The 24215-nt window shown below is 45.4% G+C and overlaps 2 protein-coding genes and 1 pseudogene across 2 annotated transcripts in view; 2 read left to right on the top strand and 1 right to left on the bottom strand.

Moving 5' to 3' along the window:
* LOC136481002 (uncharacterized) overlaps window positions 1–1535 on the bottom strand; it is a 1744-nt gene extending 209 nt beyond the window's left edge. Inside the window, exons 1-3 of the mRNA XM_066478399.1 lie at window positions 1467–1535; window positions 343–1385; window positions 69–237 (exon numbers count right to left, since the gene is read on the bottom strand). Of these exons, the coding sequence (XP_066334496.1) occupies window positions 69–237; window positions 343–1385; window positions 1467–1535 (1281 nt within the window). The remainder of the gene's footprint in view (window positions 1–68; window positions 238–342; window positions 1386–1466) is intronic.
* A 491-nt stretch (window positions 1536–2026) lies between these two features.
* LOC136483000 (tropinone reductase homolog At2g29370-like) lies at window positions 2027–4992 on the top strand. Its single transcript, XM_066480136.1, has 3 exons — window positions 2027–2048; window positions 2177–2402; window positions 4287–4992. The coding sequence occupies exons 2-3, from the start codon at window positions 2195–2197 to the stop codon at window positions 4451–4453; spliced, it is 375 nt and encodes a 124-aa protein (XP_066336233.1). The 5' UTR covers window positions 2027–2048; window positions 2177–2194; the 3' UTR covers window positions 4454–4992.
* A 10491-nt stretch (window positions 4993–15483) lies between these two features.
* On the top strand, window positions 15484–24006 carry LOC136484299 (noroxomaritidine/norcraugsodine reductase-like; annotated as a pseudogene).
* The last annotated feature ends 209 nt before the right edge of the window (window positions 24007–24215 follow it).

Below are 24215 nucleotides of genomic sequence, written 5' to 3'. Positions count from 1 at the left end.
AAGTTGACATGTCCTAATCTTCCATGCCACAACCAAGCTTCATTTTCTATGCTAGCCATCAAACAGACAGGTTCCACTGTATTCAACTCAATTTTGTACATCATGTTTACTGTCCTGGGAACTTTCATGATTAGTCTATCAGATTGTTTCTCTACAACCTCTAGCTCATTTTCATCAAGCAAAATCTTATGTCCTATTTCTATCAATTGACCAAGGCTGATAAGATTACTTCTTAATCTAGGAATGTAATAGACATCTCACAGAATCCACTGATCCTCAAATTTTCCATGGAAAACTATTGTACTTTTACCATGAATTGTAACAGTGGAATCATCACCAAACCTCACCTTGCATGTTATGCCATGATCCAGATCCTTAAATTTCTGAAGATCACCAGTCATGTGGTTACTAGCTCCATTATCCAAGTACCAAATGTTCCCTGTAGGATTGCCTCCTTCAGCAAGACAGAGTTCAGGCACTGTCCCTGCCTCTTTCAGAAGCACCCTTGGAGCCCTGTTGTCGGATGAGTACTGTAGCTGTCCCGGCAAGGCCGTTTCAGCCAATAGCACTGAATGCTCCTTCTCTTCTGCTTTGGCATAATGTGCCTCCTCCTTCTTCTTCTCACCAGGGCATCGGTTGGCGTAGTGACCATAGCTATGGCACTTGAAGCATTTGATGTGACTCTTGTCACGCTTCAAGTTGCCATCCCTGCCTACGTCAGCACCACCTCCACGGCCACTGCTGCTGCCTCCCCGGCCACGACCTCTCCCTCGCCAACTCCTATCACCTCTCTTCCCCTTCCCCGAGAAATCTCCATCAGCATTCTTCTGTCTTGCTTCCCACTCTGCCTGAGTTAGCAAGACTTGGCCTTTCACCGATCGAGAGCCACTGCTTCCCCGCCGTATGCGCTCCTCAAAGGCCTTCAGGCGCCCCACTGCTTCATCGAACGCTAAGGTCTTCAGATCATAGAACTGTTCAATACCTGCCACGACGGTGAGATACCGATCGGGCACGGTATCAAACAGTTTCTTCACCAAATCTGAATCTCCGATGCTCCCCCCCAAGCTACTACTCCTAACTGACAATGCTGTCAGTTTACCCACAACCTGATCCAGGGATTCATCTTCCTTCATCTCAACTGCATCAAATTCGCTTTTCAGCATTTGCAGCCGAGCGTCTCTGACCCGATCCGCGCCGACGAACCGCGCCTTCAGTGAGTCCCACACCTCCTTCCCCGTCTTCTTCTTGGCGACTTGCATCAAGATGTCGTCAGGGATGCACTGAAGTAGATGGGCTTTCACCTTCTTGTCCTTGGCGGTCAGCTTCGCCGCTTCCGCCGCCGTTGGCTCCGTCGCCGATGTGCTCTCCTCCGGCAACACAACCTCCTACTCCTCCCGATCCTCCATGATCGCCTAAACACGAATACACCAACTGGTATAATTCGTGCTCGTCAGGGTCGGATACACCTGGTGCGCTTCCCCGCTGCCCCGCGCACCATCCCCGCTCCCGCTGCCGCCGCCGGGAACGATTGACATGGTCCTAGATCTAAGAGTGGCACCGCGTGAGATTGACGGCTCCGATACCAGATGAAAGTCTAGGATCGACAATCAATCACGCTGTATAGTGGATGGATAAAACACACGCAAGAAACTGAACACAGAGCGATCACAGATTTGGAAACTGTCACCGGACGACAAGGTGACAGCGCCCCTTTTCGCTTTTGATAGTTCACGATACAAATGCCTAACCGGCTTACCAAATACCACATCACACACACTAAGGATCCAGCTACTTATACCTGCAGCTAATGGACCTCTTTTACAAAGCAATAACCGCACAAACTCGACACCAATGCACTGATTAACACAGAATGCAGATAACTGCAGAACGTGGGCCAATCACCACCACCAACTGCTGCCCCGGCTTGTCTGCCTCAGTTTGAACCTGAGCTTCCCGCCTTGCCGCTGCCAGCTTGGACACGCCACGTTGCTGCCTGGTGTTGTGACAGGATTACACCAACAGTCATCGCCGGCCAGCTCGACTTCCTTGTAAGTAAGCGCAGGATCGGATGCGAACGAATCGATCGTCCATGAACTGAATGAGGCCTTACTATAGAAAGCATCCCCGGCCTGCCATGCACGCGACGTTAATTTGGGTTTGGCTGCATGTTGGGCAGGTGAACAACGCGGCGCAGATGGTGTTCAGGCCGACGACGGAGTGCACGGCAGAGGACTACGCGCGGATCATGGCCACCAACCTGGAGTCGTGCTTCCACATCAGCCAGCTCGCGCACCCGCTCGTCCGGAAAACCACCGTCGCCGGCGGCGGAAGCATCGTCCACATCTCCTCCGTTGCGAGCTGCCTTGGCGCCCCGAACGTGGCGATTTACTCTGCTGCTAAAGGTATTGTACGTATTTGTATTTCTACCGGCGGGGGCAGAAAAATAATCCTGTGTTCCCTTTTTAACTGTCATCCTCACCTCACGAGAAGTCAAACGTAATCAACTTAACAAAAATATATATACAAAAATATCAATATTTTTAGTACCATTAGATAGATGAATGGATCTATTTTCATAATAAATTTATTTGGTGATGCAAACATTACAAATATTTTCTATAAATTGAATCAAACTAAAAAAAATATTTGACCGGCATGTAAACTATAGCGATGAATAAACAGGGACATTGAGAGCATACAGTAGTTACACACTACCTGGAAACCGGCACTTTGCCGAGTGCTGGAAGCTTTGCCAAGTGTATGTGTTTTTTTCGGCACTCGGCAAAGATGGCTTTGCCGAGTGTTTTTTTTCGGCACTCGGCAAAATGCGTCTTTGCCGAGTGCCTTTTTTTGGCACTCGGCAAAGATGTATTTTGCCGAGTGCCATTTTTTGGTACTCGGCAAAATGCGTCTTTGCCGAGTGCCTTTTTTTGCACTCGGCGAAGAGGCATTTTGCCGTGTGCATTTTTTTTGGCCCTCGACAAATTATTTTTTCAAAGCAATTTTTGAGGCCCTAAATGAATTCAAATGAAAAACTTTTAAACTACAAAGTTGTATAACTTCTCAAGATCTACAAAGTTTATTTTGATCATTTCTTCATTTGACAAAGCGACAATAATGTTGTTCATAAAATCTACGTCTCTCTCATATCTCTCATATTAGTTTCATGAAAGTAGAAGAGAGATATATAAGATTTGTGAATAATGTTACTACCACTATGTTGGATGAACAAATGACCAAAATAAACTTTGTAGATCTTGAGAAGTTATGAAATTTTGTAGTTGGCAACATTTTGATTTGAAATCATCTTGTCATGCAAAAAACGACGTTTGAATTTGAAAATTTTAAGATTTGAATTTTTCAAACAACCTCAGATGGAAAAACTTCCTATATGAAAATTGTAGATCTCCAAAAGTTATGAAACTATGTCGTTGACAACTTTTTGATTTGAAATCATCTTATCATGCAAAACTACGTTTGAATCTCTCAAATTTAAAATTTGAATTTTTCAAACGACCTCGGATGGAAAAACTTCCTAAATGAAAATTGTAGATCTCCAAAAGTTATGATACTGTGTAGTTGACAACTTTTTGATTTGAAATCATCTTATCATGCAAAACTACGTTTGAATCTCTCAAATTTAAAATTCGAATTTTTCAAATGACCTCGGATGGAAAAACTTCATAAATGAAAATTGTAGATCTCCAAAAGTTATGAAACTTTGTAGATGACCACTTTTTGATTTGAATTCGTTTAGGGCCTCAAACAAGCAATTTACTCTCGATTTAGTATAATATATGAGGATAGATAACGGAATCTAGACATAGTGACGGTGTAGTGCAGTGGTAGAGCAGCAAACAAACGGAGGGAGAGGTTGTGAGTTCGAATCCCGCCGGCCGCGTTAGCCGCGAATTTTGCGCAAAAAATACAGCGATTTCGATGGCCGGTGGCGCTAGATGGAAGGTCGCTGGCGGGTGGCGGCCTCCCCCCAAAAATTTTTTTTTGCTATTATTTTTAGTTTTTTTCGCATTTTCATTTTGCCGAGTGTAATTCTTTGCCGAGTGCCCTTTACTAAGTGCGGCACTAGGTAAAGCCTTTGACGAGTGTATTTCGGGCTTTGCCGAGTGCCGCAGGCACTCGGCAAAGCGCGAGTTTCCAGTAGTGACAGTTACCAAGGGTAAATAATAAAAAAAACAAGAAAGACAGGAGCAGCTCCTTGTGACTACAATAAATAGATTTCTTGGCGAGCCGTTAAATAAAATGTATTAAATCGCGTGTATATATAGGAGGGATGAACCAACTCACAAGGAGTCTCGCTGTCGAGTGGGCCGGTGATAAGATTCGTGTGAACTGCGTCGCACCAGGCACTGTCGTCACCGATATGGCCAAACAACAAGTACGTATACACTACGTTAAATGGACGGCATCCATGCATTCAAGCTTTGTTTTCTGAAGCACATATTAATTGCGTTTATTTAAAAAACACTCGTATATTAATTATTTAAAAAACATTTGTTTCTATTTGAATTTAACCGTCGACTTCACGTCAAACATAAAACTCAGTCGCTCTCTCACCGTGTTAATTTGTGGTCGACACATGTCCCGTTTATCCTGGAGAAAGAAAGTTTGTCGCGTATTCCGCTGCAGCGGAGCGGCGAGCCGGCGGAGATCGCGTCGGTGGTGGCGTTTCTGTGTATGCCGGCGGCGTCCTATGTCACTGGCCAAGTCATCTACGTCGACGGCGGCCGGACCATAAGCGGCGCCTGAGCAGAAAATCACCGGCCAGGCGATGAATATGAATGGCAACAAATGGCAGATAAAATTCTAGAGGAAGTTGGCTTTGGTAGTTGGTACCTAGGTACACCTGCCAGGCATGCTCTCATGATGGACTGAAGTGGACTTAATGTAACATCTTTTCTTTGAATGCTCACATGTCGTGTTTTTTGTGAAGAGTGTTAGGAATTAATTCACCTTGGAATACCCAAAACTTGTTTAATACTCTCTCCGTTCCTTAATATAAGCTATATAAATTTCTAAAGAAAATTCCAAAATATAAGTACGTATCAGCTCCCACACCGATTAGTTTGAAAACCTTCCCACCTTACATAGCACATGCCTCAACTAATCCCTTAGATTTAGGAAGCAATCTGATTGGGAGAGAGAAGATGGCCTGATTTTCCTTTTTTTCCTCAGGTCTCACATCCTTCCCCAAGCCGTGCATTAATATTGGTGCTAAAAACTATATGGCTTATATTAAGGAACGGAGGGAGTATATGGTACTCTTGGAAATACAATAATTTTCTGTCACTCTTATTGTTGAGGCGGCTAACAAGGAACACAGTTGTTGTTGACAATTGCCGATCCAATTCTCTATTGCAGGTCTTATTCAGGGGACCTATTGGATTTCACTACTATAAAATTGACCTTCACTGCCGGCCCATCACTGTCGGTTGCTTACAAACAGGCAGTGACAGAGTCTGTTAGCCCATCACTACCGGTTTGTCGCTTAAACTGGCAGTGATAGGAGCAAATGGCAGTGATATTGGGTTCATCTCGGTCGGTTCTTGGCTTGAACCGGTAGTGATACTATCACTGCTGGTACAAGACATGACCCGATAATAATAGACAACACAAAAAATTTCATAACGTTCTCATATGATGTCCGATAAAGACAAACTTTATACCAAAGTTTTACTACTCGATGAGATCTACATCTTTGTAGTTTAAACTTTTTTGATTTGAGATCGTTTGGAATGTCCAAATATGCATCACAAATGAGTGTGTAGTTGTAGGGAAAGATATCGGATGGAGAAATAACCAACACAGAAGTTGTAGATATCGGAAAAGTTATCCAACTTTGTAGTTCACAACTTTTTTATTTGAAGTCGTTTTGTTGCCGAAATATTTGATTCACAACATTTTGTATAGTTAATACCAAAGGAACCCATATGCTTTATCATCACAAGTGAATGTGTAGTGGTAGGAAAGAATCTCGGATGAAGAAGCAACCAAAACAAAAGTGTTAGATATCGAAAAGTTATGCAACTTTGTAGTTGACAACTTTTTCAATTGAAATCATTTATCTAATGAAAATTACGTTTGAAATCTCACATTTGAAATTTGAATTTTCAAATGACCTCGGATGGAGAAACAACCAAAATAAAAGTTGTAGACCTCTAAAAGTTATGCAGCTTTGTAACTGACAACTTTTCATTTGAAATCATCTATCCATGGAAAATTACGTTTGAAATTTTCTCACATTCGATATTCAATTTTTTCAAACAACCTCGGATGGAGAAATGACCAAACCAAAGTTGTAAATCTCAAAAGGTTATAAAACTTTTATAGTTGACAACTTTTTCATTTGAATTCACTTAGGGTTTCAAATACTCATTTCAAAATCAGATGAACATAGAATGGGAAGGACGAATATCCCAAATGGACACAAGTGTTGTATGTGCGAAGCGTCTAGGGACGAACGGGCGAAGCCTGACGTCGTGGGTTCCAGCGCCGGCTGGCCACAAAGCATGTGTTTTTTGCGTAAAAAATTGCGTGACCACTCGGTATTAAAAAATGTCATTTCTAGAACTGGCAGTGATGAGCTCCCTCATCACTGCCAGTTTAAAAAACCGACATGATAGGGTTTTTGAACCGGTAGTGATGAGCTTTTCTAGGATAGTATTTGGTTCTAGGTCTGATTGCAACAGTGTGAGGATCAACGAGCGCTCAGGGTGGGGACTTGTGGAACTTTGGAGACCAAGACAATAAGAATCTTTGCGTCCTATGGATGGCCTTCTTTGTTTAAAATTGGGTTTGTGAGATCCGTGTGCGTGGTCACCTCGCGCAGCAACTCGACATCGTGAGGCTGGCCGCGTTCCGCGCACCGCAATGCCGAGCCCTAGTCAGCCTGTCTGGCCGTTGGTGGCCATGACTGGCCCTAGCAGGCCACTGTCATCGCCCTGCTAGTCTCCGTATCTTCATCAGGGCATCCTTCAAGGGGTATGTGTTGCTCTTTGAGCCACTCTATGAAATTGCTCTTGTGATGGTTCTGGACCCATGCCTCCGTGCGTTGTCTGTCATTAGCGGCGCAGATCTCTTCTAGGTGCTTTTCAATGTATTTCTCCATGCTCACTAACTGATGAAGGATGCTGTAATGAGCTTCTTGCACCATTTGGTTTGCTACATCGGTGCGTACTTTTCAGCCTGTGCACCCCATCCCTGAGGTTTTGCCTTAGTGGTGATGGACAGGCAGCCCAATCACCCTCCCATCTTTTATGTACCTCATACACTAGTTCACGGCCTCCTCTGTTGTGTATGCCTCGATCATAGAGCCCTCTGAGTAAGCGCGGTTATGGACGTATCTGTTGAGGGTGGACATGAACCGCTCATACGTCCACATCTGGTGTAGGTACACGGGGCCCAGTTGATGGATCTGATCGACCATATGCATCATTAGGTGTGGCATAATATCAAAGTAAGATGGTGGAAAGCACATCTCGAGCTGGCAAAGGGATCTCATGTGATGAACTCCTTCAAGGCAGGCAGCTCAGCCTTATCAATGACCTTATGGGTGATGCGGTTAAAGAAGTATGACATCCGTGTGATGACCATCTTCACGTACTCTGGACGGATAGCCCTAATCGCAATTGGTAGGAACACTGTCAGCATGACGTGGCAGTCGTGTGAGTTGTAGCCGATCATTATGAGGTCTTTCATGGAGACCAGGCTCTTGATGTTGGAAGAGAAACCAGTCGGCACCTTGATACCCCTAAGCAACTTAAGAAAAGCCGTTCCTCTCATCTTGCGTTAGGTTGCAGGCTGCACACTCGGGATATCGACTTTACCGTTCTAAGGCGGTCCCAGGTGAAGGTCTGGCCTGATGCCCAGATTGACAAGATCCGTTCGTGACTTGATACCATCTTTTGTCTTGCCCTTGATGTCCAGCAGGACACCGATCGTGCTTTCGAAGACATTTTTCTCTAGGTGCATGCAGTCGATGGCATGGGGTGTATTCAGTGTTTTCCAATATGACAGGTACTTGAAGAAAATTGACTTCTTCTTGAAAGGAACGGCGGCGGGGACTTCCTCCGTCTAGTCCCACTTTCGCTTCCTTGTCTGCTTGGGCCCCTCTTCAGGCGGCTTCTTCTTCTTTCCAAACTCCACCTGATCCATGTCCTTGACCATCTCATACACCTTTGTCCCCCAACTAGTCTGCGTCGGTTGATCACGCTGCGGCTCATCCTGATTGTCAAAGTATTTGTTCATAATACTTCTTCTATACCTGTGATTTTTGGTGAGGAACCGTCTATGCCTCAGTGTACACCATCTTATTGGATCCCTCAAGGTAAGTGTAGCAGGTCCCGTCGATGCAAATTATGCAGCTTGGTCTTCCCTTTGATCTGCCCTCGACAGTGAGAAGAGACCGGGGTAATCGGTGATGGTGACAAAGATGATTACTTTTAGTGTGAACTTCTCCTTGCGGGATGCATCCGCCATCTGGACCCCAACATCAAATAGTATCTTCATTTCCTCCATGAACGGCTCTAGGAACACATCTATATCGTTGCCGGGCTGCTTCGGTCTAGGAGATAAGCATGGTCAGCATAAGGTACCTACGCTTCTGACATAGACAGGGGACGTAGGTTGTACATGGTGAGCACGACGGGCCAAGTGTTGTGCGAGCTGCTAAGCTCACCGAACGGGTTCATCCCGTCGGTACTCAGTGCGAACCTAACATGCCTGGGCTCCTTGCCAAACTCCAGGTAGGCCTCGTCGAAATCGTTCCACTGCTTGCCATCAGATGGGTGCCGTAGCTTGCCATCGTCTTTCAGGCGGTTAGCTGATGCATGCTAGGACATGAGCTTGGCATCGTTCGGGTTCCCGAATATTGCACGCAGGCGATCGGTCACAGGCAGGTACCACACCGACAGTGCTAGGACTTTTTCCTAGTGTGTGTAACCCTCTTCTTCATCGTCCTGCTGAGCCGAGATCTGTTTGGCCGCACTGCTCTTCTTTGCCCCTTCTTGTTCTTCTTCCGACCACCCCTGCAAGCCTCCCTCGTCTTCTGCATCCACGCGACAACCAGCATTTTTCATGTACCGACTAAAGCCGCTAGTGCGGACAACTCATCAAATTCTCATACTCATTGCCCCTGATACAGGATGCAAGTGGTTAGGGCATGCATCAAACTTTCTAAGCTTCATCGCCACTGGCCGGATCAGCTTCTTGGCCCTCGATAAGTATTGGCGGGCACCTTGTTAGCCGTTGGGTACGTGGTGGCAAGGTAGCTTAACAACTCATTGAAGCTAGTGTCAGACCAACCATGACGAGCCTTCAACATCAACATATGGAGGTTAAAATGGAGCGCCAGTGCACTCCTTCGGACAATCGCCGCCGTCCTTATAGAGAGGATCAACTGCCGCCTGCTTCAACTCTCTGAAATTCTCCAACCACTTTGGACAACCCAACACAACGTCGTCTTCATCGAAGTATTTGACTAGATCTTCAACAAGCTGCACATCCTCGGGTTGGCTCACAGTATCCTGACCATCCCCACTATCGCCGGCTTCGTCGGCCATGTCTTGCATTAGATCATCCACCGTGATGTAATCACGACAACTGTTGTCACTATCGGCTAGCGCAGCTACTGCTGAAGATGATGAGGAGCCGGGTGCTCCTAAAGGATCTTTATTCACCAGTGGTGCTGTCGTCGTCGGCGTCGAAGAGCTCACTCCAGATGCACCGCCACTCGCACCAACTCTTTCACCGTGAAATGTCCAGACTGTGTAGCCCTCGACGAAACCATACATGATCAAATGAGTTTGAACCTCGCTGTCTCGGTGGGCTTTTAGGTTCTTGCAACTGAGAACATGGACATATGGTTGTCATCCGCTTCAGTCTCTCACGGTGAGCTTTACCAGCAGCAATAAACTTCCTTAATTCAAAGAGGTACCACGGATCATTCACTCTATCGATCCAGTACATCCATTCCGACCTATCCATCATACCTACGAACATTATCTGTCACAATCAACATTAAATAAAGAAGAATTAGGAGAAATTGATGATTTTTACGTCCAAAATCATGAAAAAGAGAGGAAATGACGATGTGAAAGATGAAGCATGCATCTATGATGAATCTAAAGTTAAAGAAATACATGACATCATTTTTTCCATTAAAATTGATCTAGATCTAGATCTAGATCTAGATCTAGAGAGAACTCTAGGTGATGGAAATAGAGAGAGAGGATGGAAGGAGAAAGGGAGAGCCTTTATGAACCTCTTATGATGTCCTCCTCCCTCAAATCCAAGCCCTTCAACTCAAATCAAAAGTTTCCTAAAATTTTAGGGCAAAGCCTCCCCCCATGAGTTTGAGAGAGGAAGACCCATGGAGAAGATGAAGGGGTGGTGCTGTGTATTTATACAGGCTTTACCGCGGCGGGCAAGATAAAGCGCCCACCTCGGTAATTCAACTCTTTACCGCGGCGGGCAGTTTAAAGAGCCCGCCACGGTAAATCGTATAAACCGCGGCGGGCGATTCATACCGCTCGCCGCGGTAAATAACAATTTCCTGCGGCGGGCAAGTAAGGTGGCCCGCCACGGTAAACCCTTTTCCCACAGCGGGCGCCTCGGTGGCCGGCCACCGGTTAACCATGGCAAGCAAAAGAGGTGCCCGCCACGGAGCCCATTTTGGCCACACTGCGCAAAAATTGATTCCTGTAGCAGTGTGTGACAATTCCATAACATGGTTGAGATGTAATATTGTGTTGGATTGGTTTCTCGATTTTTTTAAGGTGGAGGTAGAATGAAGAACAAGCTAAAGCAAATAACCGCTACGCTTTCTTGACTCTAATGAAGTGATGATCACTCTATGTGCGATCCGAAGCACTACCATCTGCTTAAGTAGTATAATGTCAGAGGTAGAATTCATTTCAACAAATATACACAGTAGGTAAAGCGCTCCTATGCCCCAACTGACATACAAGCAAAACAACGAACAAAGCACCAAGTCAAATGCAACAGTGCTGCTTCACCTTTTTGTATCATTTAATTTATTAAGGCTATTGTTGCGTGTTTGTTGCTCGGGTGGACTCAAGAACATGAGAGAAAGACACGATGATGTATCCTGGTTCGCACTATTGAGGCTCTACGTCCAGCAGTGAGTAGTTCTTTGTATTCAGGAGCACCTAAATTGAGGGGTTACAACAAAGGTGTCGGTGCGAAAAGTGACCAACTAGTAAATATTTGTCGTTTTGCCAGTACGTTGTGATCGGATGTGGCCTAGCACTCAATGACACAAGACTTATGCTGGTTCAGGCAACGTGCCCTACGTCTAGTTTGAGTCGGTCGGTGACTTTATTCCTAAGCCCAGGTGCTCGAAGTTTGCTATGGGGTTACAAACGGGCCAGAGAGAGACATGACCCAAGTCTATGATGGAAAGGTCGAATGGACGCTGAGAGCTCGGTTGGTGCTCAACTGTATGCTCGAGGTTCAAGCCTAGTGGTTCTGCTATCGTGTGTTGAAATGATTGTCCTTTTAGGAGAGAACACATCCCCTTTTATAGATGAAGGGGACGGCTTTACAAGTAGAGAGAGAGAGAGTTAGATAGAATGTGTGTGTTTTCTAGTCTTGTTGCCCACGCCGTCGGGTACAAGACAGTTTGTTGGCACCCTCAATACTGGTTGTGTCAGATGCACTTGATAGGCTTCGCTGTGTTCGCCTAGCATGGCAAATGTCGGCGTCCACAACACTGTTGATGCCTAGATGCATGTGGGGGGTTTTACCGTGTTCTCCTGGTATGGGAATTGATGGCGCCCACAACACTTTAGGGCAAATATTGGCGCCCACAACACTGCTTGGGTTCTGACATGCCTGGAAGGTTGCAGGGCACCCTTCTAACATGTCTTGTCGGTACTGTCCTACAGGTGTGCAGGGTACGGTCCTCGGTATTGCAGTTGACTTGAGCACCCTGGCTTACTTGCTCTGCCCATTTCTTGGGTCCTCACCGAGTGGGCGTCCCCGGTCGGTTGGTCCCAGTCGGCTCCGATTGCACCGGTCGGAGAAGAGCTGTGAGTAGAGGATCGGAAGCCAGCGTCGCACCCTTCTTGGCCAAGCCTTCCGGTTGGAGAAGTGGGTCGGAGTCGGAAGCGAGCGTCGCCCTCTCCTTGGCTAGGCCTTCTGGCTTATCGTTTAGGTATCTGCGCCGGCCTAGGAGTTGCGCATCATTCGCAACGTCGTCTGTTCGGTGAGCTTTTGCTGGGAAGCAGGCCTATTAGGGACCCCAGATTTACTAACCCGACAAAAGGAGAAAGGGGTTTGGCAGGGGATCGCTTGGTGCTATCCTGTGGCTCATCGATGGTGAGGTTTCTTCCCTAGCGAGTAAGGGAAACACTCCTTCTCTTGCTGGGTTAGTCGGGGGAGGAACGCTTGGCTGTTCCTCTTGGTTGCTCTGTGCTCGACTGAACTCGGAATGTCCAGCCCTACTTTCTATGGGAGCCGACCCTCCCGTTATATCTCGAGGAGGTTTGGGTATAAGGCGGTTTGGGGGCTACGGTCTATGGTCTTCATGCACCGGGGTCCAAGAGGGTGCTGCTGCAGCGTGGATGGACCTCAGTGCTTGTCATGGAGTTAGGGGAGCGCGGGCACCGCCTGACGTCGCTGAGTCCTGACCCTTGGCAGTCAGGGGATGTCTGGTGTGGTTCCGTGTCCATCGGGTGAAACTTCTCAAGGCTTACTTGATGGAGAAGGTGTCGTAGCCCAGGGGCTGATGAGCGGGCTCGGGATTGAGCCACACAACCCTGGAGCCGGTGGAGCGATTTGTCCTGTCGCGTCACGCCGTCTGCGTGAATTGGTCGGGGAAGCGACCGATAGTGCCTCGCGCCCGTTGGTTGGGATGGCACAGTGGCGTTTTCGAGCCCTTCGAGCTCTAGGCGCTCAGGGAGGCTGGCTTGATGCCCGGGAAGTTGGCCGACGCTCGGGAGGTCAGTCGATGGCCTAGGTGTTGGCTCGGTCTGAGGTCAAGCTAGAGGCTAGCTCGGGCTGCAGTTGGTCAGGAGCTTGGGGCCTGATTGAGCCCCCGGGCGAAGGCTGAGGGCATGCTCGGAGGGTACGCGCGAGCGTACCTTATGGGTATTGCCCCCGAGCCCCTGGGCGATCCTGGAGGGATTGGTCGGGGGGTCTCGTCAGTTGGGAGCCTCTCTCCCGGGGACATAACATACCCCTATATTTGGTTCTCATCAGCTGTGATAGCAAACAAATACACTATTCGAATCTACACAACAAGGCATACAACTTTCATGAAGATATTATATTTTATCATGCCTTTTAGATGGCCTAGACTGCTGTTCAAAACAGACTTTAGAAACTGTCTAAGAATTGAGACAGTAGACTTTTACATTTTTATATCTCCATATCATTATTTCAAAAAACTATGAACTTTCACCGGATGGCAACCCATTTCATAATCTACAATTTCATATTACTCACATATGCAGATAGGTTTAGAAAGATGGCCTAATGCATGAGCAAAGCTTAACTGAAAATTCTGCACAGAAAACAATACATCTAACTTTGAAAATCTATATCTAGAGTTCTTCTTATCCAAAAGCCATGATATTTACCAATATGGAAATCTAATAAAAAGTACTGCAAATCTCTTATGATTTGTAAAGTCCCATCATGCCTCTAAGGTTCTTCAAAACATTCTAGATCCAGTTCTGTCCAAAACTTGGTCAGAACATGACAGATAACTTAGAAAAATCATATCTCTCAAACCATTCGGAGTAAATTCATGAACTTTCACGAGCTAATAGAGATGAAGGTCCTCCACAACTTTGTAGTACATGAAAACACTTATTTCTACCTCTAAGTATCCCTAGTCAAGGTTTTCATTTTCGGAAAATTAAAATTTATTGGGGGTCACAGATAAAGAGGATAAACAATGATATATCGGAAATATCGGATCAAATTCAAATAAAATTTAATTTGAATTTAAGTAAATTTAAATAAATTTAAACAAAATTTGTACGAAAAAGATAGATATTTTCTTATCGGCACCTACAGAGAAAGATGATATATCAGAAATATCAGGAGATTTCGGCCGATATTGGAAACCATGTCCCTAGTTACTTCCCCAAGAAAATCTGCAGAAACTGTTCAACTGAAATTCGAGGAACAACATTCAAATAGCTTTTCTCCCCCACTAGTGCACTTAATCCCATGATCAAACTCCCCCCTAAACTCCCAACTTGTGCATGGGAAGGGCAAAATCCAACTCACCTTGGTCACCCACAAACCCTAGGGCAACACGAAGGGATGGAGAAGGACCATTTTTAATCTACATGAAAGATGCACCTCTTCTTGCTCCACTTGTTGTCCTCGATCCGTTTTGCTAGTTTCCCCCAAGGATTTGGTGCCGTAGAGGGGGGAATTAGGGAAGAGCAGCCATGGAAGAGGAAGGGAAGGAGCAAGTAATGTAAGAAACAGAAGTGGCTGTTCTGGAGAAGATGAACGTACGAGGGTGTGGTCTGTGTAAATGGAGTTAGGGAGAGTTGGGCTGGCCCAATAAAGCACCTTTTTTCAAAAAAATTTCCTTCTCTTTTTTCATAGTGCTACACTAACCTTGATGTTTTGTTTCCAATGTTTATCCTACGTTGCTTCCAAAGGCATCTTCAAACTAATTTCTTTTGGTCTGAAATCCTATAGGATTCCAAATGTTAGGTCATTTTCATTACTATATGTTTTTTTTTTCATTTCTATGTTTTGTAAATCCTTTGTTCAAAGAGAGCTTTATTATTTATATCTTCTGTAAGATTCTATCAATGGAAAAAACACAGGTTAATATACTGGTATACCTACTCATTCACAGGAAGTCTTTTCTGTTCGTGTGTTTTCCTGTGATATTTAACTGAATCACCTGAAATTACTATATTATTACTGTCGAATTTCTACGTTCCAATGTAAGATTCTATCAATGGAAAAAACACATGTTAATATACTGGTATACCTACTCATTCACAGGAAGTCTTTCCTGTTCGTGTGTTTTTCTGTGATATTTAATTGAATCACGTGAAATTACTATATTATTACTGTCGAATTTCTAAACACGCTCTCAGTGGGCCAACACCGATATTTCGGGCTCAGAAGATGAGAGGCTCTCGTGTCGGATAAGACGAAGACACTGACAATACGTGGTGCAGCTTTGCTGACGTCTCCCTGTGGACTACCGGACTTAAACTGAACCGCACAACGGACTGTCTACATCAACTTCATTACTCTACCATCATTTAAAAAAAAAACAGAAAATTACTCTACCTTGCAATATTCGCTACGACTCTTAACATAAAGTACTTGTAATCTAAATTTCGCTTGTATATATATGTACGTACCAGATTTTAAGTAACCCTAAAGCTAATAATTTGACTAATTGTTCACCTGGGCGATATAAATAAGCGTTCAGGCGCAATGGCTCTCTCCCAAGTCCCAAGTCCCAACGTATGTAATAGCTAGAGATCGAGGACTGGGGATGGCAGCAGCGACGCCCAACAAGCGGTGGAACCTGGCCGGCGCGACGGCGCTGGTCACTGGTGGGAGCAAGGGCATCGGGCACGCCATCGTGGAGGAGCTGGCGGCGTTCGGCGCGCGGGTGCACACGTGCTCCCGCAACACCGCAGAGCTGGAGGAGTGCCGCCGGCGGTGGGCGGAGGAGAAGGGCCTCCAGGTCACCATCTCCGTGTGCGACTGTCGCCGTGCGCGCCGAGAGGGAGGCGCTCATGGACACCGTCACGGACGTCTTTGAAAGTCTAGGATCGACAATCAATCACGCTGTATAGTGGATGGATCAAACACACGCAAGAAACTGAACACAGAGCGATCACAGATTTGGAAACTGTCACCGGACGACAGGGTGACAGCGCCACTTTTCGCTTTTGATAGTTCACGGTACAAATGCCAAACCGGCTTACCAAATACCACATCACACACACTAAGGATCCAGCTACTTATACCTGCAGCTAATGGACCTCTTTTACAAAGCAATAACCGCACAATCTCGACACCAATGCACTGAATAACACAGAATGCAGATAACTGCAGAACGTGGGCGCGGTCACCACCACCAACTGCTGCCCCGGCTTGTCTGCCTCAGTTTGAACCTTGAGCTTCCCGCCTTGCCGCTGCCAGCTTGGACACGCCACGTTGCTGCCTGGTGTTGTGACTGGATTACACCAACAGAACTCCCCCTTAAGCCTGGCACACACTGAGATCCCTGACACCAATCAGGTGAGTCATGACACTCAGCTTCACTGCTGCCATAGACTTAGTCAACACATCTGCCTTTTGTTCTTCAGTCCCCACCCTTCTGACCACAATCTGCCCCCTCTCAATGCATTCCCTAATGAAATGATACTTCAAATCAATGTGCTTACTTCTACCATGAAAGACAGGGTTTTTCATGAGAGCAATTGCAGAATTGTTATCAACAAACAGGGTGACTGTCTTTGGCTTCTCTCTTGTGATCTCACTGATCAAATTTCTGAGCCACAAACCCTGTTTAGCTGCAGCTGTAGCAGCCATAAACTCTGACTCACATGAAGACAGTGAAACAGTCTTCTGTTTCTATGAGCACCAAGTGACCAAGTTCTCATTCAAATAGAATGCCATTCCTCCTGCGCTTCTCCTTTCAACAGCATCAGCACCATGATCACTATCAGAGTAACCCACAAGCTTGTCTGCACACCCACCTTGAACATACACCAGTCCAAGATTAATTGTGCCTCTCAAGTATCTCAAAATCTGTTTGACAGCTTTGGCATGCATCACATGTAGGGCCTTTCCATGAATCTGCTAGCAACTCCCACATAATAAGCTAGGTCAGGCCTGCTGTGCAACAAATACCTCAAGCATCCAATCATCTTCCTGTATTCAGTAGCATCAACCTGCTGACCTCCTTTATCTGCATTCAGTTTGCATCCAGGTTCCATTGGAAACTTGGTAGAGTTACACTCACTCATCCCAAACTGTTCCAACACCTTTCTTGCATATCCACTTTGCTTTACAGTGATGAAATCCTCTCTCTGATCTACTTCTATTCCAAGATAGTAGCTCAGCAGCCCCAAATCTGTCATTTCAAATTCTGCCATCATCTGCTTCTTAAACAAATTGATCTCTTCTGTATTGCTCCTAGTTACAACAAGATCATCAACATAAACTCCCAAGATCACTGCACTGTCACCAGTACCCCTGGTATACACTGCTTGCTCACTCAAACATCTTCTGAAACCAAGCTTCTTCAGGCTATTGTCTAGCTTGACATTCCAAGCCCTAGGAGCTTGTTTCAGACCATAGAGTGCTTTGCTCAGCTTGAACACTTCCTGTTCCCTGCCCTTCACTTTATAGCCCTCAGGTTGTGAGACATAGACCTCTTCCTCTAGTTCTCCATGTAAGAAAGCAGATTTGACATCCAAATGATGAACTTTCCATCCATTATTAGCTGCAAATGCAAGTAGCACTCTCACTGTGTCTAACCTGGCAACAGGGGCAAACACCTCTTCAAAATCTATTCCATATTTTTGCACATATCCTTTTGCAACTAATCTGGCCTTGTATTTCACCACTTCACCATTAGAGTTCCTTTTCAGTTTGAAAACCCACTTCAGCCCAATGGGTTTCTTACCCACAGGTAACTTGACCAGTTTCCATGTTTTGTTCCTTTCTATGGATTGCATTTCCTTGTCCATAGCATCCTTCCATTCTTGATGAGCAGCAGCTTCTGCATAACTGGTTGGTTCATCAGCTTCCACCAATAGTGCTTCCACATCGGAGTCTACCAGTTCAACCTCTGAGGTGTCATCATAGATATTATCCAGATTTCTGAACCTCATGGCTCCACTTTCATTTACTGATGATGGTGTGAGCATCTCACTCCCAGAGTGTTCCTGTTGTGGTGTGGAGAAACCAGCTCCTGAGAATTCTGCAGAGGTATCATTCTGCATTTCTTGATCAGCTGGCCACTGTAGCTCATCTGGCACATTTTCTGAATCTTCAGGTACTGTATCATTTCCATGTTGCATCTGTTCACTCTGCCACCAGACCTCACTATTTTCACCTCCACTACCAAAATAATCTGTTGATGATTCACCATCAACTATAAAATCCACATAAACTTCTCCATCCTAGTCCCACACCTTGCTCTCTTCAAACACTGTATCCCTGCTAACAACAATTTTGTTTGAGGCTGGATCATACAACCTGTATGCCTTGCTTCCATCCTCAACCCCAAAATACACTAGCTTCCTGCTTCTATCATCAAGTTTCTTCAGGTGTGGTGTAACAACCTTGGCATGAGTTGTACACCCAAACACCTTCAAATGTTCCAAACTTGGCTTCCTTCCGGTCCAAGTTTCATGTGGTGTCTTATCACCCAATACCTTGGTAGGTAACCTATTGAGAAGATAAACAGCATGCCTAATAGCTTCTGCCCAGTATCTCCCTGGAACTTTCATGCTCTTCAGCAATGCTCTAGCCATATCCATGACTGTCCTGTTTCTTCTCTCAACTACTCCATTTTGTTGGGGAGTAAATGGAGCAGTAAACTATCTCTTGATCCCTGCTTGTTCACACACCTCTGCAAACAAACCAGATAGGAATTCCCCTCCCCTATCTGACCTGAGAGTCTTGATTCTGCACTCTGTCAGGTTTTCAACTTCTACCTTGTACTTTATAAAAGCAGCAAGTGCTTGATCTTTGCTCTTAAGCATGTGCACTTTCATCCACCTTGAGTGATCATCAACCAGCAGCATGAAGTATTTATTCCCTCCTGCTGTTTCTGGTGAAATTGGACCACACAGATCCACATGGACCAATTTGAGCTTCTCTTCTGCTTGCCACTGAGTAGCTCTAGGAAAGCTTGCTCTTGTTTGTTTGGCTGTCAGACAGTCACTGCACACTTGTTCAGGGTGACTAATGACAGGAACCCCAAAAGCCATTCCTTTCCCCACCAATTGTTTCAAGGATCTAAAGTTGACATGTCCTAATCTTCCATGCCACAACCAAGCTTCATTTTCTATGCTAGCCATCAAACAGACAGGTTCCACTGTATTCAACTCAATTTTGTACATCATGTTTACTGTCCTGGGAACTTTCATGATTAGTCTATCAGATTGTTTCTCTACAACCTCTAGCTCATTTTCATCAAGCAAAATCTTATGTCCTATTTCTATCAATTGACCAAGGCTGATAAGATTACTTCTTAATCTAGGAATGTAATAGACATCTCACAGAATCCACTGATCCTCAAATTTTCCATGGAAAACTATTGTACTTTTACCATGAATTGTAACAGTGGAATCATCACCAAACCTCACCTTGCATGTTATGCCATGATCCAGATCCTTAAATTTCTGAAGATCACCAGTCATGTGGTTACTAGCTCCATTATCCAAGTACCAAATGTTCCCTGTAGGATTGCCTCCTTCAGCAAGACAGAGTTCAGGCACTGTCCCTGCCTCTTTCAGAAGCACCCTTGGAGCCCTGTTGTCGGATGAGTACTGTAGCTGTCCCGGCAAGGCCGTTTCAGCCAATAGCACTGAATGCTCCTTCTCTTCTGCTTTGGCATAATGTGCCTCCTCCTTCTTCTTCTCACCAGGGCATCGGTTGGCGTAGTGACCATAGCTATGGCACTTGAAGCATTTGATGTGACTCTTGTCACGCTTCAAGTTGCCATCCCTGCCTACGTCAGCACCACCTCCACGGCCACTGCTGCTGCCTCCCCGGCCACGACCTCTCCCTCGCCAACTCCTATCACCTCTCTTCCCCTTCCCCGAGAAATCTCCATCAGCATTCTTCTGTCTTGCTTCCCACTCTGCCTGAGTTAGCAAGACTTGGCCTTTCACCGATCGAGAGCCACTGCTTCCCCGCCGTATGCGCTCCTCAAAGGCCTTCAGGCGCCCCACTGCTTCATCGAACGCTAAGGTCTTCAGATCATAGAACTGTTCAATACCTGCCACGACGGTGAGATACCGATCGGGCACGGTATCAAACAGTTTCTTCACCAAATCTGAATCTCCGATGCTCCCCCCCAAGCTACTACTCCTAACTGACAATGCTGTCAGTTTACCCACAACCTGATCCAGGGATTCATCTTCCTTCATCTCAACTGCATCAAATTCGCTTTTCAGCATTTGCAGCCGAGCGTCTCTGACCCGATCCGCGCCGACGAACCGCGCCTTCAGTGAGTCCCACACCTCCTTCCCCGTCTTCTTCTTGGCGACTTGCATCAAGATGTCGTCAGGGATGCACTGAAGTAGATGGGCTTTCACCTTCTTGTCCTTGGCGGTCAGCTTCGCCGCTTCCGCCGCCGTTGGCTCCGTCGCCGATGTGCTCTCCTCCGGCAACACAACCTCCTACTCCTCCCGATCCTCCATGATCGCCTAAACACGAATACACCAACTGGTATAATTCGTGCTCGTCAGGGTCGGATACACCTGGTGCGCTTCCCCGCTGCCCCGCGCACCATCCCCGCTCCCGCTGCCGCCGCCGGGAACGATTGACATGGTCCTAGATCTAAGAGTGGCACCGCGTGAGATTGACGGCTCCGATACCAGATGAAAGTCTAGGATCGACAATCAATCACGCTGTATAGTGGATGGATAAAACACACGCAAGAAACTGAACACAGAGCGATCACAGATTTGGAAACTGTCACCGGACGACAAGGTGACAGCGCCCCTTTTCGCTTTTGATAGTTCACGATACAAATGCCTAACCGGCTTACCAAATACCACATCACACACACTAAGGATCCAGCTACTTATACCTGCAGCTAATGGACCTCTTTTACAAAGCAATAACCGCACAAACTCGACACCAATGCACTGATTAACACAGAATGCAGATAACTGCAGAACGTGGGCCAATCACCACCACCAACTGCTGCCCCGGCTTGTCTGCCTCAGTTTGAACCTGAGCTTCCCGCCTTGCCGCTGCCAGCTTGGACACGCCACGTTGCTGCCTGGTGTTGTGACAGGATTACACCAACAGTCATCGCCGGCCAGCTCGACTTCCTTGTAAGTAAGCGCAGGATCGGATGCGAACGAATCGATCGTCCATGAACTGAATGAGGCCTTACTATAGAAAGCATCCCCGGCCTGCCATGCACGCGACGTTAATTTGGGTTTGGCTGCATGTTGGGCAGGTGAACAACGCGGCGCAGATGGTGTTCAGGCCGACGACGGAGTGCACGGCAGAGGACTACGCGCGGATCATGGCCACCAACCTGGAGTCGTGCTTCCACATCAGCCAGCTCGCGCACCCGCTCGTCCGGAAAACCACCGTCGCCGGCGGCGGAAGCATCGTCCACATCTCCTCCGTTGCGAGCTGCCTTGGCGCCCCGAACGTGGCGATTTACTCTGCTGCTAAAGGTATTGTACGTATTTGTATTTCTACCGGCGGGGGCAGAAAAATAATCCTGTGTTCCCTTTTTAACTGTCATCCTCACCTCACGAGAAGTCAAACGTAATCAACTTAACAAAAATATATATACAAAAATATCAATATTTTTAGTACCATTAGATAGATGAATGGATCTATTTTCATAATAAATTTATTTGGTGATGCAAACATTACAAATATTTTCTATAAATTGAATCAAACTAAAAAAAATATTTGACCGGCATGTAAACTATAGCGATGAATAAACAGGGACATTGAGAGCATACAGTAGTTACACACTACCTGGAAACCGGCACTTTGCCGAGTGCTGGAAGCTTTGCCAAGTGTATGTGTTTTTTTCGGCACTCGGCAAAGATGGCTTTGCCGAGTGTTTTTTTTCGGCACTCGGCAAAATGCGTCTTTGCCGAGTGCCTTTTTTTGGCACTCGGCAAAGATGTATTTTGCCGAGTGCCATTTTTTGGTACTCGGCAAAATGCGTCTTTGCCGAGTGCCTTTTTTTGCACTCGGCGAAGAGGCATTTTGCCGTGTGCATTTTTTTTGGCCCTCGACAAATTATTTTTTCAAAGCAATTTTTGAGGCCCTAAATGAATTCAAATGAAAAACTTTTAAACTACAAAGTTGTATAACTTCTCAAGATCTACAAAGTTTATTTTGATCATTTCTTCATTTGACAAAGCGACAATAATGTTGTTCATAAAATCTACGTCTCTCTCATATCTCTCATATTAGTTTCATGAAAGTAGAAGAGAGATATATAAGATTTGTGAATAATGTTACTACCACTATGTTGGATGAACAAATGACCAAAATAAACTTTGTAGATCTTGAGAAGTTATGAAATTTTGTAGTTGGCAACATTTTGATTTGAAATCATCTTGTCATGCAAAAAACGACGTTTGAATTTGAAAATTTTAAGATTTGAATTTTTCAAACAACCTCAGATGGAAAAACTTCCTATATGAAAATTGTAGATCTCCAAAAGTTATGAAACTATGTCGTTGACAACTTTTTGATTTGAAATCATCTTATCATGCAAAACTACGTTTGAATCTCTCAAATTTAAAATTTGAATTTTTCAAACGACCTCGGATGGAAAAACTTCCTAAATGAAAATTGTAGATCTCCAAAAGTTATGATACTGTGTAGTTGACAACTTTTTGATTTGAAATCATCTTATCATGCAAAACTACGTTTGAATCTCTCAAATTTAAAATTCGAATTTTTCAAATGACCTCGGATGGAAAAACTTCATAAATGAAAATTGTAGATCTCCAAAAGTTATGAAACTTTGTAGATGACCACTTTTTGATTTGAATTCGTTTAGGGCCTCAAACAAGCAATTTACTCTCGATTTAGTATAATATATGAGGATAGATAACGGAATCTAGACATAGTGACGGTGTAGTGCAGTGGTAGAGCAGCAAACAAACGGAGGGAGAGGTTGTGAGTTCGAATCCCGCCGGCCGCGTTAGCCGCGAATTTTGCGCAAAAAATACAGCGATTTCGATGGCCGGTGGCGCTAGATGGAAGGTCGCTGGCGGGTGGCGGCCTCCCCCCAAAAATTTTTTTTTGCTATTATTTTTAGTTTTTTTCGCATTTTCATTTTGCCGAGTGTAATTCTTTGCCGAGTGCCCTTTACTAAGTGCGGCACTAGGTAAAGCCTTTGACGAGTGTATTTCGGGCTTTGCCGAGTGCCGCAGGCACTCGGCAAAGCGCGAGTTTCCAGTAGTGACAGTTACCAAGGGTAAATAATAAAAAAAACAAGAAAGACAGGAGCAGCTCCTTGTGACTACAATAAATAGATTTCTTGGCGAGCCGTTAAATAAAATGTATTAAATCGCGTGTATATATAGGAGGGATGAACCAACTCACAAGGAGTCTCGCTGTCGAGTGGGCCGGTGATAAGATTCGTGTGAACTGCGTCGCACCAGGCACTGTCGTCACCGATATGGCCAAACAACAAGTACGTATACACTACGTTAAATGGACGGCATCCATGCATTCAAGCTTTGTTTTCTGAAGCACATATTAATTGCGTTTATTTAAAAAACACTCGTATATTAATTATTTAAAAAACATTTGTTTCTATTTGAATTTAACCGTCGACTTCACGTCAAACATAAAACTCAGTCGCTCTCTCACCGTGTTAATTTGTGGTCGACACATGTCCCGTTTATCCTGGAGAAAGAAAGTTTGTCGCGTATTCCGCTGCAGCGGAGCGGCGAGCCGGCGGAGATCGCGTCGGTGGTGGCGTTTCTGTGTATGCCGGCGGCGTCCTATGTCACTGGCCAAGTCATCTACGTCGACGGCGGCCGGACCATAAGCGGCGCCTGAGCAGAAAATCACCGGCCAGGCGATGAATATGAATGGCAACAAATGGCAGATAAAATTCTAGAGGAAGTTGGCTTTGGTAGTTGGTACCTAGGTACACCTGCCAGGCATGCTCTCATGATGGACTGAAGTGGACTTAATGTAACATCTTTTCTTTGAATGCTCACATGTCGTGTTTTTTGTGAAGAGTGTTAGGAATTAATTCACCTTGGAATACCCAAAACTTGTTTAATACTCTCTCCGTTCCTTAATATAAGCTATATAAATTTCTAAAGAAAATTCCAAAATATAAGTACGTATCAGCTCCCACACCGATTAGTTTGAAAACCTTCCCACCTTACATAGCACATGCCTCAACTAATCCCTTAGATTTAGGAAGCAATCTGATTGGGAGAGAGAAGATGGCCTGATTTTCCTTTTTTTCCTCAGGTCTCACA

This window comes from Miscanthus floridulus, chromosome 9 (assembly GCF_019320115.1).
Source record: "Miscanthus floridulus cultivar M001 chromosome 9, ASM1932011v1, whole genome shotgun sequence".
In the NCBI taxonomy this organism is placed as follows: Eukaryota; Viridiplantae; Streptophyta; class Magnoliopsida; order Poales; family Poaceae; genus Miscanthus; species Miscanthus floridulus.
This window is presented reverse-complemented; position numbering and strand designations above follow the sequence as displayed.